The sequence below is a fragment of the Danio rerio genome, chromosome 24 (genome assembly GCF_052040795.2).
Source record: "Danio rerio strain M-AB ecotype USA chromosome 24, GRCz13ab, whole genome shotgun sequence".
In the NCBI taxonomy this organism is placed as follows: domain Eukaryota; kingdom Metazoa; phylum Chordata; class Actinopteri; order Cypriniformes; family Danionidae; genus Danio; species Danio rerio.
The window spans coordinates 12,684,746-12,702,467 of NC_141044.1; the positions used below are offsets into that span (position 1 = coordinate 12,684,746).

Below are 17,722 nucleotides of genomic sequence, written 5' to 3' on the forward strand. Positions count from 1 at the left end.
TCCATTACAGTAATCCACCCTAGTGCTGATAAAAGCATGAACAAGTTTCTCTAAGTCTTCACTGGAAACAAAGCATCTGATTCTTGCAAATTTTTTGAGATGATAGTATGCTGATTTATTAACTTACATGACTATTGAAACTCAGATCTGACTCCAGAGTCACACCAAGATTCTTGACCTTATTTTTTGTTGTTTGACCCATAAAGCCAAGGTACACATTCACCTTGAGAACCTCATCTCTGTTCCCAAACGCAATGACTTCAGTTTTCTCTTTGTTTAACTGAAGAAAGTTTTGGCACATCCAACTGTTAATTTCATCAATGCATTGGCAGAGGGTGTCAATGGGGCTGTAGTCATTAGGCAGTAAGGCTAGGTAGATCTGAGTGTCATCAGCATAGCTGTGGTAGGAGATTTGGTTCTTTTTTATTATTTGGCTCAGATGGAGCATGTAAAGGTTGAACAAGAGAGGTGCCAGAATCGAGCCTTGTGGGACTCCACATGTCATTGGTGTCCACCTTGACCTGTGGTCACCTATACTGGCATGGTAACCTCTTCCTTCAAGGTAAGATCTAAACTATTTGAGGACCGTGCCAGACAGCCCAACCAGAAGTATGCTGTGATCGACAGTGTCAAATGCAGCTCTGAAATCGAGCAGTACCAGCACTGTTAGCTTGCCTGAATCTGTATTTAGGCGGATATCATTGATTATCTTTTTAAGAGCACTCTCTGTACTGTGATGTGCTCTGAAACCAGATTGAAAATTGTCTAAACACCCCTTCAAGTTTAAAAACTTGTTAACCTGGTTGAAAGCAACTTTTTCAATGATTTTGCCAATAAAAGGGAGATTTGAGATTGGTCTGTAATTGCTCAATAGGGTGTTATCCAGGTTGCTCTTCTTCAAGAGGGGTTTAACAACTACAGTTTTAAGTGAGTTTGGAAAAATCCCTGATAGAAGAGAAGCATTTACCACTTTTAGAAGATCCATTTCTAAACAGGTAAACATCGTTTTGAAGAATGATGTGGGGAGAATGCAGGTTGAGAATGCAGGTTGACTTGAGGTTGATGTTTTCATAACTTGCACAGTCTCTTCCATTAATTGCCAAGAAATCAGACATAATGCTACTCTGACCCATGCCTGCTATTACGATCCTTGATTGCCAGCCACCAGCCTATCGACCTTGCATTACTGCGTTTGATGTGAGTTCGGACACTAGTGCATACTGTGTGCTTCCCAGGTAGTAAAGAATTCTGGCCCAGATTTGGCACAAATCTGGCACATCAGGCATTCATCTGGCACTGGCATACAGCATGTGGGCCAAACATGGTTCAGGTTTGGCAGAGGTGGCACCGTCTTGAAGGCGGCAGACAAGACATGGGCCAGATGTCAAATGTAGTATTTGGCCCAGATGTTCAAAACTGATCTGTGGCCCACATAAGGTTGGCCTTTCTGGTACCACATTTAAAATACATAAAAATATTTTTTCGAGTAAAAAAATATTTCAATACGCAGTCATTCCATCTTCCGCTTGCATCTTCTAATGCCTTTATTTTAATCTAGGAAACAATCAAGATTGAATTATTTGAATTAATCTATTCCTTTCTTGTATGTTGCAACTAAATTTACCCTACATTACATATTTTTTTTATTATTCAAATTATTATTTTGCTAATTATATTATTATTAACCAATGATGATATACCATACAAACAGGAGTGTTAAAATGTTAAGTCAATTGTTTTTGTGCTGCTTGTCTCATGCACAAACACCAGAAAAAATTCAAAAATCCAAATCTACCAATCAGGTTGCTTTGAGTAAAAGCGCGCCCGTAGCGCGCCTAATGCGCAATGCTTTATGGGTTTATCAATATGATATTGCAGTCATGACCATTGGACGGGCAGCCGCTTGTACACACTTCACAAACGGTCATGGATCTAACTGGAGCAAGGCATTTTGGTAAGTAATAATTGGATTTCTAATATATTGTTTCAGATCAGTTATCAGTTTCATCGTCGGAAATGTAAATGTCATCGGCGTGGTTGTCAGTGTATACCCATAAGCTCGATAAATATTCTTTAACGTTAGCTAAAGTTAATTTATCTCATGTTAAGTGGCACATCATGATAAATAAACTCCAAAATAATATGTAAATTAACAGAAAACGGCATCACACAATTTAAGGATATTTATTCGTTTTGTTTATCCTTATCGAACGTTACTGAGATTATGTCATTAAAAGTTGGACCATTTTCGCGCTGTGATGTTAACCCATAGCCCTTGCAAAGTTGCTGTTTACGTAATAAAGCGAGAGATGAAGGGCATTTCAAGCAAAAACATAATGATCACTTGGAATGATTCAAAATGTATTCTAAAATCACACCCCTCTCCAGCACGCACGCACGCACGCATGCATGCATGCATTGGAAAGGGAGATCTTTCATGTATTATATTTGTATTATGAACAAAAAAGCCTAAATTATGAGGAAATATGCTTAATTAGTGTACAATTACTCTCCTCAAATGGTTCCAAATCTTTATAATTTTTTTTATTTTTTTTTATTAAACACCAAATAAAATGTTTTGAAAAAAGCAGAAAACATATATTTGACTTTCATAGTAGGAAAAACTAATAGCAACAAATACAAGAGTTAATTTTTCTAATAATGTTTTTAAAAAAATGTGCTTGTCAATAACAGTAAAAACACAAAAAAAAAAAAACAAACAGAATAACAGTTTGACTTAGGGCTGCACGATTAATTGTATTATTTTCATGAGAACTAAATTTGTGGCCACCAATCAATAATTAAAAATCGCGATTTTACATTATAAAAACCAAGAAATGTTTATAGAAAAAGGTGGAGAAAATGCGCTGTTTAGTTCCACCTCAAAATATTTAAATAAAACTAACACCGAACTGCTCAGCACGCCCAAAAAGTTCAACTAAATGCACAACTTGGTTGCACCCGGCGGATGCACAATGAACCAACACAACATTTTATTTTATTCAATATTTGTGAAGTAACCAACCAATTAGGCATGGGCCGGTATAAGATTCTGGCGTTATGATAACCTTGGATAAAAAATTTTAATGTATCACATTATTGTGATTACTGCTCTAAAATATAATCTCTTTAAATGTCTGGGTAAAAAACAAAACTTTTTCCCATTTGAACACAATATATCTTGAGAAACATTTATACAATTTTGGAGCAGTAAACATGTCAGGCTAAATAATTAAAATAAATCATTGACTTCTGCCGTCTTAATTAGTTTCAAAAACAATTCATACCTTAGGAATGGTATTGCAGAAATTTTTTTTGGCAGTTTTAAAACCTTTAGTTTTCCAAACCACTGTATAACTTGAAAACAGTTATCGTCCCATGCCTACTGCAGATACTTTGTCATGTTGGTCACGACACTCTGCTTTCTAACTTACTAGTTTATTACAATAATTGCACTTAGCTTTGCCATCGTTCTTCACCACATGTAGTCACTCTTTTGAGTACAATTTGCAGTCCATCTCTAAACAAAAGTTTAGATTATTATTGAAAGTGCTCTCCAGCGGTGAAGTTCCTGGCAGAGTAGCGAGTGAAAAAAATGTGCATGCAGAAATTGGACAAGAAATTGAAATCTAATCCCCACCCAGTTTTTTACAAGTTGTGTTTTTTTTTTATAGTTGTGGCTGTGAAGTTTAATATTCATTCATTCATTTTCTTGTCGGCTTAGTCTCTTTATTAATCTAGGGTCACCACAGTGGAATGAACCACCAACTTTTCCAGCAAGTTTTTATGCAGCGGATGCCCTTCCAGCCGCAACCCATCTCTGGGAACCATTCACACACACTTATACACTACAGACATAGTAATAATAACTAATTTCTAATAGCTGATTTATTTTCTCTTTGTCATGATGACAGTAAATAATATTTGATTAGTTGTTTTTCAAGACACTTTTATACAGCTTAAGGTGACGTTTAAAGGCTTAACTAGGTTAATTAGGTTAACTAGGCAAGTTAGGATAATTAGGCAAGTTATTGTGTAACGATGGTTTGTTCTGTAGACTATCGAGGAAAAATTGAGCTTAAAGGGGCTAATAATTTTGTCCCTAAAATGGTGTTTAAAAAATTAAAAACTGCTTTTATTTTAGCTGAAATTGAACAACTAAGACTTTCTCCAGAAGAACAAATGTTTTCAGATATACTGTGAACATTTCCTTACTCTGTTAAATATCATTTTGAAAATATTTAAAAAAGTAGAAAAAAATTCAAAGGGTGCTAATAATTCTGACTTCAACTGTATGTATATATCACAGCCACAACTATAAGAAAACACAACTATAAAATATATATAAAGAAATAATCATCATTTTTTAATCGTGATTAACATTTTTAACAAATTAATCGTGATTATAATAATTTTTTTTTTTTTGTTATTGTGCAGCCCTAGTTTGACTAAATGTAGTTATTGAGTAATGAGAAAAGGCTGATAATTAGTTTTGGACTTCAAACATTTGAATTAAATTGTATGTGTGTGCTTGCTTTTTTCTAGATTAAGGATTCTATTGTGTCACTCATTAATTTTATAAACTGTGCTTGCTCCATCTAATTTTTCTTTGACAAATTATGTAATGACCGCAAATGAGTGTTTTGGTTGTTTTTCATTTTTTTAATTAAATAAAAAGGAAAAAATATGTCTTTATACATTGTTTAGTTAGTTTATAAATAAAAACTAAGGGCTGCATTTTCCTGCTTCAGCTTCTTTAATTTCAAATTAAAACTAAATATTAAAATGTACAAGCATCTTGTTATCTCATCCATTCACTTCTGATTTTCTTGATCGTTTTTGTTTGGTGTGTGTGCATTTTTGTGTAATGTTCTATTTTGTTTTGTTTCAGGTGGTACAAAAGACCAGAGTAAAGCCACGGTATGGAAAAGACTTGGATGTACAATGATGGGGCAATTCAAGAAGAAGGGCATTAAGGCTAGTCAGTAAAGAGATGTCAAATGAGCACCATAGGGAAGGAAACATAAATGACGAGTCAAATATTGATGTTGATGATTTGGAGGAATCTGACATGCAAAATGGTGATGAAAGTGATGAGGATTTAGTTTATGACATTCAGGATAAAGAAGTGTATGAAAAGACTGCAGCTTCTATTGAAGATCTGCCTGATCTTGGAGAACAGTGTAGTGAGATGGGTGGTGATTTGCAAAGTTCTGTGGCAGACTGGGCAATTGAATTTGGAATATCTCTAATAGCTTTAACAGCGCTTCTCAGCATTCTCAAAATCTATCATTCCCCTCTGCCAAAGGATGGATGAACCTTGCTGAAAACAAAAACAAGCTACAACATTACCAGTGTTGCTAGTGGCTTGTTTCATTATAGTGGTATTCTGAATTCTATTCAGAAATTTCTAGATTTAATTTGGTCCACTCTGCCAGACAAACATGTTTTTAAATTGCAGCTGAATTTTGATGGGCTACCTATCTTCAAGAGTACTAGTGTACAGTTCTGGCCAATACTGGGTTTGTTGCAAGGATACACCAAGAAACCAATGTTGATAGGACTGTTTTGTGGTACTTCTAAGCCAAATTCATTGACTGAATATCTTAATGATCTGGTTCAAGAGCTTAAAGTGTTGAAAGATGGGTTTCTATTCAAGCAGAAAATCTTCTTTTTGAATGTTGTTTCTGTTGTGTGTGACACCCCAGCTCGAGCCTTCATCAGAGGTGTAAAGTCACACAACGCTTATCATGGATGTGACAAGCGTTGTGTGACTTTACACCTCTGATGTCATCAAACAGGCGTCCGCAAATCAAATAGAATGACATTTCCTGAGGTCAATGCAAGGTGCAGAAGTGATGATAGTTTTAGGCAAGTAACAGATGAACAACACCATGTCCAGCAATCACCTTTTATAGAAGTTGGCATTGACATGATCACTTGTTTTCCGTATGATTATATGCACCTAGTATGTCTGGGTGTCATGAGGTGTCTCTTAGATTTGTGGATTGGCACCACAGGTCCCTTGCACTGTCGTATTTCATGTAGTCAGGCGTCCATGGTTTCAGATAGACTTCTTGCACTGAGAAATTACATTCCAAGTGAGTTTGCTCGAAGGCCACGTGCACTGCTTGAACGATGCAGATGGAAAGCCACAGAATTTCAACAATTCCTCTTGTACACTGGTCCGGTTGTGCTGAGGGGTGTTGTAAAGCCTCAAATCTATGACAATTTCATGCTATTGTCAGTAGGTGTGTACATTTTAGCAAGTCCTGAATATTGTATGGAGTTGAATGACTTTGCTAAAACTCTGCTGATATCATTTATTAAACACTTTGGCCAGCTTTATGGTGAGGAGTTTTTTGTGTCTACAATGTTCATGGTCTGGTGCATCTTAATGAAGATGTCAAACTTCATGGCAATTTAGACCTCATATCAGCATTTCCTTTTAAAAAATTCTTAGGAAAACTGAAAAAGTTGGTTCGAGGGCCACTAAATCCTTTAACTCAGGTGATACTTAGATTATCAGAGATAGAAAATATCACCAGTGCTGATATAAAAGAGGCAAGTGAAAAACTGAAAGTGAGCATAAGGATGGGCCAGTGCCAGAATGCTTTTCGCCACAAGTTCGTCAATATAAAGTGCTAGCTACAGACGATGTAGTTGTGAGTGTCAAAGAGAGAGATTGTTGTATGAAAATTGACAAAAAGTTGGTGTTAGTCCAGAACATTATTGAGGAAAAAGGAGTAGTTTACATTGTGGCCAATGAATATAAACAGGTGGAACACTTCTTTACATATCCTATTGACTCAAGAGAGCTGGGAATTTATGTTGTTTCCAAACTTTCCACTAACATCAAATGTTTCATAGTTAGACAAAAGCCCCAGAAGTTTGTAAGACTACCATTTGAAAAACGATTTGTTGTTGTTCCACTATTGCATTAAGGAAAACAGGCCTTTTAGTAGTTGTGTTGGCTTAAGAGAGTGTTTCTGTGGGTTTCTGATTTTTCTTTAGATGTTTCACATTGTTGTTTTTGACAAAACTAATGAGGTAGAAGTTGTGCCTTCCATCTGGATTAAAAATGGAGAGTGCTTGTGGCCTCCAAATAAAACTGATATAGCCAAAGCTGTCAGATTGCAAGATTGTCCTGGAGACGAATGGAAAGCCCATAAGGCCAGAATTATCTTCACTTCACGTAAGTTACATTCTTTCACCTCTTCCTTCAGATTAAACTAATGATTTTTATTACTTAAAATTGTCTTTCTTACTCTCACAGATGACTACAATGAAGCAAGACGAAAATTACCCCAAGCTGTTGAACAGACTGATGTTGGAAGTGATGAGGGGAACTAACCACGTGCTTTTAAAAGAAAAAGAATGTAAGGGGACAAATATGTTTTAGTGTTTCGTTCTTTATTTTCTTTTATTAACACATATTTTAATGGGTGATGAACAACATTTACTAATAGTTTTATACTATGAAATTACTGAATGTACTTAGGCCTAAAAACAATCTATTGCCTGGGGAGGATGATTCAGAGACAGAAAGCATTGTGAAAGAAAAAAAGTCAAAAAAAAGGGTAAGAACCTTTCGCTAATTGTAATTAGTTTATTTTATTGCGCTAGATGAAATGCTAAGATCTTTTGTATCTTTGAGTAGAAAATATTCATTGCCCAATGCTCCAAAAATCATCAAGCAGCACAAAACTTTAGCAGTAAACCCAGTAAAGGAAAACAGTCCAGGGTTCAACCCAACAGGCCGCATCACTGCTGTTTGTCATTATGATGACATGGAAGGCAGCGTGGAAGGAACAAAGTCACAAAACAGGTAAGAAGCCTCAGCATTTAAAACAAAAACTGTAAGATAATTTTTCACAGCTGATAAATAAACATGTTTTCTTCATTTGTGCAGAAACTTTTCATTGCCCAATGCTAGGAGTATTGCTAGATAGGACAACACTAATGAGTTAGAACCAGGAAAGCAAAGCAGCCCCAAGCTCCAAGTACTCAATCAAACCACTCCTTCCCACCACCTAAAGGGCCACATCACTTCTTACGACTATGAAAGAGGCCACAGCAGTCCTGAGCTTTTTCCAAGTGATGATAGTACTCCTGAGCTTTACTTAAAAGGGCACAGCACTCCTAAACTTTACTCAAGAGGCTGCAGCAGTCCTAATCTCTACTCCGGAGGCCATAGCAGTGATCACTTTTACCCAAGAGGACACAACAGCCAAAAGCTCCACACAAGTCAGCACCATGGAACTAATAAGTCATCTTCAAGGCATAACAGCAATAAGATCCACACATCAAGCACTGAGGTGGCTAGACCAAGTCATGTTGGCTGTAAAATTCATAGATCAAGCCATGTTAGCACTAAGATTCACGGACAAAGCCACTCTGCACCTTCTACAGTCACATCAAAGCACACTGAGCCACCCCAGACCAGAGAGCAGACATCAAATCTGCAAACATGTGAGTATATTGATTTTCATAGTAGTTGTTTGTATTTAGTACTTTTTCTCTGGTGAGTCACACTATGGGCCCTATCATACACCCGGTGCAATGTAGCGCAAGGGGCGATGCAATAGTTGTTTGCTAGTTTCAGCTTGGCGCAAGAGTCGTTTTGACGTTTTCCGCTACGCTGTTTAAATAGCAAATGCATTAGCGCTCATTTGTGCGCCCATAGGCGTTCTGGTCTAAAAAAGGAAGGCGTTCTGAGGCGCATTGCTGGCACGTTGCTATTTTGAGAAACTAGTAGATTTTTCAATAGATCAGAACAAAGCCGGTCTATTGTCCAGCGCAGAGTTTTGCCTCGCTTACACACTGCTTAATACACACAACATGTAGAGCAATACGCAAATATCTCATATCACATGAAAAAGAATTAAAATATTAAGGATATATGTAGGATATAATAAGGATATATAGGATATTAAAGGATTAAAATATTACAAAACATATTATTTTCTAGCCCACATAAATATGAAAAACCACTGCTTTTATGTCTTCTTCATCTCGGGAGGCTTTTTCAGTTCATTTATAACAATTTGCTTTAGTATAATGTTATTATTATTAGCAGTATTATTTATTATATCCATATTTATATTTGTTTTATTAAAAACAAGCTTATATTTGCCAACCTGCAGGTTTTAGACCATATGGGGCACAGCATGTGTTTTAGGATAAAACTCAGGTTTTTGAGCACTTCGTTATTATTGTTCATTTATTAGTTTGCTGGAAATCAGAACTGAATTTAGAAATAGTTTTGAAACAAATCAACACTAATCTTTGCACTTTGCGCATGGACTGTCCATATAGAGCCCTACATATTTGTTATAAACATAATGTATGTTTTAACACTGTACAGTTTTTATAGTCTTATACAAAAATGTAAAACTTTGTATGTTTGTGCTTCCAAAAACTCTAAATATCTAAAATTATCTAAAATTGTTTTGTTAAGATGCTGTAATTTTAACCAATCCTCTAGAACCACCTGATTATCTGATTTTTAGTTTGCCATGTTAACTTGTAACTTGCATTGGAAATTATTAGAAAATAGTAATACCAACAAATGGGGAGTATTTACCTAATTAAAGAAAAAAATTAAAAACACATTTTATCTTTCTTGTTGTTTTTTCTAGCCCTTCTGCGTAATATATTAACAAAGCAGGAAATGATGATGGACCAACTTTGAATCAACTTTAAGACGCTGCAGAGTATGAAACCAACTGAAGAGGCAGAGGCAGTCCTGGATCGAAACTTGCTGCCAATAAAAGATGTTGGTTCTCTGGAAGACATTGAGGAACAACTACGTAGTAATCCTGACCTCCAGAAACAGTTGGTATGTTGGCAAATCAAATTATAAACAATGAAGCCAATATCCATGCAGATATGCATAATCAAGCGCGTATGTTTTTAGCGCACTCACATCCAAAGCACTCTCCTGCTTTTTATGCTTGTTTTTTTTTAACATTTTTAAAAATAAAATTTTTGTGTAAGAGAAAAAATACTACCAGTGTCAGTTATATTATACATAGTGTTTCATTATTTATTCAAACCATTGCTTAAAAAATAATGATTAATGGTTTTAGGTAAACAAATTGGCTCTCAAAGGTGGGGTGGACCTTCATGAGTGCATATGGAGAATTATGCATGGACTGATGACAAACTCTTTAGCCAGAAAAATAAACATGCGGGGAATCAATGGAAAGATTGGATTCCAGAGCTTACATTTACGAAATGTTGTTATTGGTAAGTTGAACTTTATGCCACAAAAGGGGTTAAAGTCTTTAACAATAATCAAATTGTATTAATTTGATTAACTGAGGTTCCAAGAGGAAGACATTAGAGGTACAGTGATGAGCAGGAAAGAGAAGAGAAAAAAAGTTATTTATTTTACATGCACTTATTGTAATTAAAATAAAAAATTAACAAAGGTTATACACAGTTACTCTGAACCAAACCCTAATACTAACCCTTCAGTAGATACGAGATTTGCGATTAATTACTGACAATTTTGCCACAGCATACAGTACTGTCAGGATATTGAAATGAGCTGCATAAAAGCTTTTGTTGCTTTAATTGTGAATTTAGTTAAATTAATGTCAACAACTGGATCTTTATTGTACAATTTTAATGTACAGTAGCATTATAAAGTCACAGAATGTTTTTTTCCAATATTTTCACATGTAGTAGGCCAAAATAACAAAAATGTCCATGTTTAAACTGAGCTAACCAATAAAGTTTTTAAACACACCAACGAAAATACAGTGAATATTCTTTAAAAAGCTCTCTAATTACACTCTGACTGTAATTGATGGCTCCATTAAAACTAAACCCAGGGCGTTCTTATAAGGTATATACATGCTTTGACCAGTTTAAATATAAATTGTAGACACATATCACTATAATTCACATGATCCATAGGCAGCATTTATACTGCATAGTTCAAGTGACTCAATTCCGTTTTTTTTCTCCTATGTGGCTTGTAAACAGGAAAAAATTACATGAAAAATAAAATTACATTTTACTCAAATCAGATTCAGGCCTTGTTCATATGTGGAAGTTTTTCTGATATGAATCTGATCCGTGCCCTTGTGTCAGGTAGATTGGATTTTCACCTGTCAATGCGAGTCGCTTATCATTAAAAAACAGTGAATGACATCAGGTTAGATGCTTTCATTTTGGAACAGACTTCAGCAGAATCTCAAACCTTGAGCATACATCACGTGCATAAATTTTCCCATGGACATTACATTAAGACGCCTACTGCTTCAAAAAGGCCTAAATTAAAAGAAGATGGACAAATGAGAACTTTTCTGTTATAAACTATAGTAACTTGTCAAAAAGAATAAAAAAAATGAAACCCCGTAAACACATTAAATACAGGCATAGAGAAAAGGGTGCTCTTTTATTATCAGCTGTCAATCACCGCCTGCTCTTTTTTTTTTCCTGGTCATTGCATCTTTGCCGTGTGCTGTGTAAATGCAGACAATCAGATATGAGTCACTTTAAAAAAAACGATGTAAATAAGTCAGCAAATAAATCAGACAGTCACAAAATCAAAATTGACCATCAAGATCTGCAGTGTAAATGCAGCCTTACTGTCCTTATTTGCTGGTAAACAAAGAGTGTTGAATAGCATTTAGCATTTTACCAAAACAGAGATTTAAAACAACACTGCCAAAATATATCTAATTATTAAATTGCACACAGCTTTGTGAAAAGGAACTTAGACTGAATTCCTCCTGGAGCCATATTACTAAAATTATTTGCTTCAATTAAAAGTCTGTATAGCTGTAAAAGCATGTCTGTCAATTTGTTCTGGTTTAGTTTTAATGTAATTGTTTTTTAAAATCCAATATCCACATTAGCTGTTGATAAAAAAGCTAATTTCAAACATTTACATATCTGTTTCAGAGGCTGTGAGACGAAACTGCCTGACATCTGAAGCCTCAGAAAAAGACATTGACTCAACCATCAAAAGATGGCTATATCTGGCCCCGGATAGGGATGGTGGCAGGAAAGAGAGACAAAAGCGAAAGGAGAATCAGGAGAAAACTGGTTAAAGAACTTGCTTATATGGGATTTGCAACTTAAAAGAGAGCAAAATGCTGTGTGTTCTGATGTTAAAGATTTACAGTATGCTGATTTTTCTTGTTTTGTCATGTTTTCTTAAATGTGAAATAATAAATATTGTTCAGAACAGTCATTGTTGTGATTTGATCTGGGAAGGGTTTAGTTTGGCTGCAGTTTTAGTTCATGTGGATTAGGCTTAGGTGTGGCTTACTTTTGGGCTATCTGGTTAAAGACTAGTCTTAACATGGTTTAATTATGGCTCAGTTTTGGTTCCAAATATTATCTTGATCTGGTCCGGTTGAGAGCCAGTTATGGCCCACATAGCAAAATTTCTCTGGCCCAGCTCTGGTCCACACAATCAGCCTTTTGCTTGGCCCACATGCCGCAGTGAATTACGGTACATGACTGGACCAAGTCTGGCTTCCTGACAATGACCATTCATGTGCCATAACTGGCCCAGTACAGGCCCAGTTATGGGTTACTAACTTGGCTAAGACCTGGCCCAGATATGGTCCGTGTTTGGCCCTTGCCTGGAAGCCAGACTTGGCCCAGTCATGTACCGTAATTCACTGTGGCATGTGGGCCAAGTGAAAGCTGATTGTGTGGGCCAGAGCTGGGCCAGATATATTTTGCTATGTGGGTTGTTATTAAACTGTGTTTAATAAAAATACTGCAAATGGATCCCTCTGTGTCAGTCTCCTTGTTACAAATATAGTGCATATGTAGCCCAGGAATTAAATGTGTAATGACACCGGACACAGGATGAAAAAATTCTGGGGACTTTTATTCCAGACTGCACTAAGAACAGCGCAGCGTTAAGTATGCGAATTTTGGACAATTTTAATAGCAAAGTTCAAGATGGTGTATAGCCACTGTGTTATCCTCTTTTCTTTCTTGTAATCACAATGACTGAAAGCAACTTTTTGAAACTGAAATAGTACATAAACAACGGTAGCAGCAGTTCACGCTGAGAAAACATACAACCAAGTGTAAGTCATCCACCATCAAAGTCAGATTGAAAAGAACTGCTCACTTTACCCTTACAAATCACATGGAATGAGATGTTGCCATGGGAACACTTTACAAATATTCTCCTACAATTAAACAATGTTTACAACTCAGTTTTATTTCAGTGAATAAGTGTTCATTAATATTCAAATAAAATGAGTTAAATGACTCAAACTTGCAGCTCGTCAGCTCTCTATAGCCCCTTCCACACATACAGACCTTGGAGAAAGGTTGTATGTGTGAACAGGTCCTTTTTGAAAATACCGGTAAATTCGTTCTGGCTATTTTCCGGAAAGAGAAGTTGTAACATTACCGGCAATTTGCCGGAATGCTGCGCTGTGTGAATGCAGAAGGAAGATTCTTGGAATAAGCGCATGCACGTCTAGAACGCGCCGACGTGAGACGTCTACTTTAGCCAATCACAACAGTCAGACGCATTTACGTCCGCACGGTTTATGAGAATAAAAGCCTTTGAATATTTTTCCAGACTCATTTAGCTGCTAGAAGTTAGTCAGATCACGTTTATATGTTCTTTTTAATGCCAACTGTGTAAATAATAATCAATGAGATGCTTATCATAAGCCATTTTTTGGTTACCTTCAAGCTTTGCGTGTACCTGTGAAACAGCCTGTGAGCGCCTGCTATTATGAACATCTCGACATGCGATAGTGATCCTGCGAAAGTTGTTCACAATATTGATCATCCACATAGTTTGTAATTTAGTCAATTGTTTACAAATACAAGCGCAGCCGTTTAAAGCTCATTTGTGGTGAATGATGTCAGAATTTACCGGTATTTTGGAATGGATGTGTGAATGCTCTTTTCCGGAAAATTTCCGTAACGTCCTCGCCTGTGTGAACAGCACTTTTTTGAATATACCGCAAAAGTCATTCCGGAAATTTTCCAGATATTTACTGGTATCACTGTGTGAAAGGGGCTAATGACACACACACACACACACACACACACACACACACACACACACACACACACACACACACACACACAGCATTAAGACCTGTAAACACATGACATTTTGAACATAACATTTAAAAGCAAATATGAAAATACATTCTCATAAACACTTATATTAAATAAAGTTGAACAACACTCACTATGTTGTCTTTCCATCACTCTTTGGACCTTTAAATCTCTCTTCTACCCTCTAAACAAGACAAGACACTGCATTGCACGCAGACTTTGGTAATCGATTTCGGTTACTATGTATTCCTGCAGTTGTCCTTTGTATTTTACGCACTTCAAGACAAGGCACTTCAGAACTAACTCTCTCTTCTTTTTTCTTTCTAGGTGTAGGCACAGGTCTAGTTTCTGGATTCTCAACAGGTAAGTTGACTCTTTCTTTTTCTAGCTCAACACATACAGGTGTCACTTCCAAAGTGTCATTAGGTATTCCCTGACTGGATGCCCCTGAACAGTCTTCACTCCCTCTGATCATTGAATCTTCCTCCAAGCTCAGAAACTAGTAAGTTTGTATTTTCAGATCTAGTCGGGTTCTGCCCTGGACACTGAACTTCCTCTACCAGAACACACTCTGCCCCAGGTGAGGACATCTCTGAATCCAAAACAGAGTTAGGTACATCTTTTACTGGTTGTTTTAGGCATCTTGGCATAGGCACTGGGACTGGATGACTGCAGGACATGAGGTTGGACCTATGCACTCTTTTTACTGTACTGTATGTCATACTGTACCTCCTTCGACAAGCTCTACAGTGTGTGTGGTCCCCTGCATATCTAATATTTTGTACACGGTGGAAGACCATGCATCCTAAATATTGTTTCTTCCAGGGGGCCTGTGTTGCAGGTACACATGCTGTCCAACTTTTATAGTTATGCAATTTACTTTGTCTTCATGAAGCTTGGTTATTTCTGCAGCTTTCCTTTCCGCACAGTTCTTTGCTCAAACGTCCATCCTTGAGATGTTCTTGGTGTACTTTTAACCAGTCAAGCTTATCATCTGTGGCAGGCTCCTGACCCAGTAGAGCATCAACCAGCTCAGCTAAATGGTCCGGTCACCTGCACTTCTTCTCGGGTGGGAGAGACTTTAAAAAGTCATGAAGGGTTCTGTTAAACCTTTCACATTGAGAATTGCCCTATGGGTGGTGCTGTGTTGTGCGAGTTTTCCTAACTTCATACAACTTGCAGATTTCTGCCATCACAGCACTTTCGAAGTTCCTGCCCTGATATGAGTGTAGTCGTTGAGGAATTCCATACTTCAGGAACCACTCTCAGAGAAGGATCTTGGCAGTAGTCTCTGCCTTTTGGTCATGGGTGGGAAATGCTTGACTGAACTTTGTGAACACATCAGTTACTACAAGAACATTTTCGCACCCATCCGTGACTGGTTCCAAAGTTGTTAAATCGACAGCTACTACCTCCAGTGGTCTGGTGGCCAAGAATGAAGCCCAAGGAGCCTTAATCTTTGGTTGCAGCAACTTGGCCAACACGCAGCACTGACATTGCTTCACCCACTGCTCCACATCCTCACACATTTCTCCCCAGAAACATCTCTATCTCAACAGGCTTAAAGTTCTCTCAATGCCTTGATGGGTATCTGATCATGGACATTTTTCAGGACCTGATCCCTTAAGTAGGTGGGTAACAAGAGCTGGTGACATTCGCCCATGTTGACATCATAGATTAGACAATATAATAGACCATACTTTTCTCTGATCTTTGGCCACTGTTTCAACAGAGGACGTAATGATTTAGACAATCCCAGTTGCTCTTGCTGGGTGGGTTTTCTTTGACGACTCCAAAACTTCTTAAACACACTTTGCCTTGGATCTGACTCCTGAAACTGATGAAGTTCTGCCTTTGAGTACCCTGATAAAGTGGGGGTATTCTCATCCACTTTTTCATCTTCTCCAGCAAGAGAAGCCTGTAACTGCCTGACTTTACTGACTTACAAACCTGCTGCTAACAACTCTGGCTCCAGAGCTATTCCTGTCCTTAGCATGTTACAGATTGCCACAGAGCCATCATACTCCGCATCCTCACTTTCATATTCTGGTTCACTGAACGCTGGTCTCCTAGAAAGAGCATCAGCAGCTATATTGCATCGTCTAGGATGATTTTTTAATTCAAAATCGAACGCCCAACGCTTTTCAATAGCTCCTAATTTGGCTGTGGTAAGGTGACAAGGAGGATTATTGTCTGTTATGATGGTTAATTTGCACCCCAGCAGGTAACTTCTGAACTTTTCGGTGACTGCCCACTTAAGTGCTAACAGCTCCAGCTTCATAATGCTGTAACTTTGGTCGTTCTTCTCATCCCCCCCTCAGTCTCCTGCTAGCATATGTGATTGCTCCCAGCCCAATATTACTTGCGTCTGTCTCTATCAAAAAGGGAAGTGTGAAATCAGCATACCCTAGTGTTGGTGCACTTGTGAGTTTGTCTTTAAGATTTGCAAATGATGTTTGACATTGGGAAGTCCAAAAGCTTCTATACACCTAAGCTGCCTTGATAGAACTTGTCTCTCTGAGGCACAAGTTTACAACATCATGCAACGGTCCAGCTATCTGGGAGAACCCTTCAATGAATCTCCTGTAATAGCTACCGAACCCCAAAAATGAACAGAGTTACTTGAGAGTGCTAGGGACAGGCAACTCCCGAACTTCACTTATTTTGTCAGGATCTGTACTCACACCTTGGGCAGAAACTTGATGGCCAAGAAATTTCACATCTGGCTGCAGAAAATGACACTTTTCTGTATTTATTTTTTAGCCCAGTTTCTCTTAACCTTCTAAACACTGTTTCCAGACTCACCAAGGGGTCATGAAAGGTGGAGGAGTACACCAGCAAGTCATCCAAGTAAATAAGCACAATTTGAAACCCCAGGTCACTCATGGAGTCTTGCATTAGCCATTGAAATGTTGCGGGCACATTACATAGCCCGAAGGGCATGCGACAGTACTCAAAAAGGTCAAACAGTGTAGTAAAGGCCGTTTTAGGTCTGTCCTTTTCATCAACTCTTACTTGATGGTAACCACTAGCCAGGTCTATAGTCGAGAATACTTGTGCTCCACTTAACGCATCCAAGCTCTCGTCGATGCGTGGCAATGGGAAAGCATCATGTCTAGTCTTGGAGTTCAACTTCAAATAATTGACACACAGCCTTAAACTTCCATCAGACTTGTGCACCAGAACAATAAAAGATGAACAGATGTAACGGGTGTCCCATCAAAAACACACCCGTCCATATTAACTCAGATCTTGGACTCAATGAAAGAAGCCATCTACCATTGCACTCAATCAGATTTATTTTCTCCGTCTGAGATAAAACAAAAATATGTAGTGCAGTAAAGTGCAGGATTAACATTCAGCTCTCTCTCTAAAAGGGAAAAATACAAAAACTCTCTCGTTGGGATATTGTACACAACACTAAAAGGCCTTAGCAATGTAATGTTTCAGCTAGCAAAACACAAATCATCTAAATCGTTCCAAAATAAACATTAGGAAATCAAAACATGAACTAGTGTATTATTTACACAACATACACATCTGTTTCAATCGATGAAATGATATAAAATTGTTTATATTATGCCTTTTTAATCAGTTTGCGAGAGAGACGAGCTGCGCTTACCTTACACAGTCACACCGATCTCAAAGGGACAAT

At 37.5% G+C, this 17,722-nt stretch overlaps 1 protein-coding gene and 1 pseudogene across 2 annotated transcripts; both read left to right on the plus strand.

Moving 5' to 3' along the window:
* Positions 1 to 4,907: 4,907 nt before the first annotated feature.
* LOC147837980 (uncharacterized) lies at positions 4,908 to 6,796 on the plus strand (annotated as a pseudogene). Its single transcript, XR_015524805.1, has one exon. The product of XR_015524805.1 is annotated as an uncharacterized LOC147837980 (transcript).
* Positions 6,797 to 7,782: 986 nt separating this feature from the next.
* LOC147831015 (uncharacterized) lies at positions 7,783 to 12,207 on the plus strand. Its single transcript, XM_087308949.1, is given in 4 exon segments — positions 7,783 to 7,828; positions 9,642 to 9,841; positions 10,092 to 10,251; positions 11,920 to 12,207. Coding segments are annotated over 4 exon segments (555 nt in total). The 3' UTR covers positions 12,069 to 12,207.
* Positions 12,208 to 17,722: the final 5,515 nt, after the last annotated feature.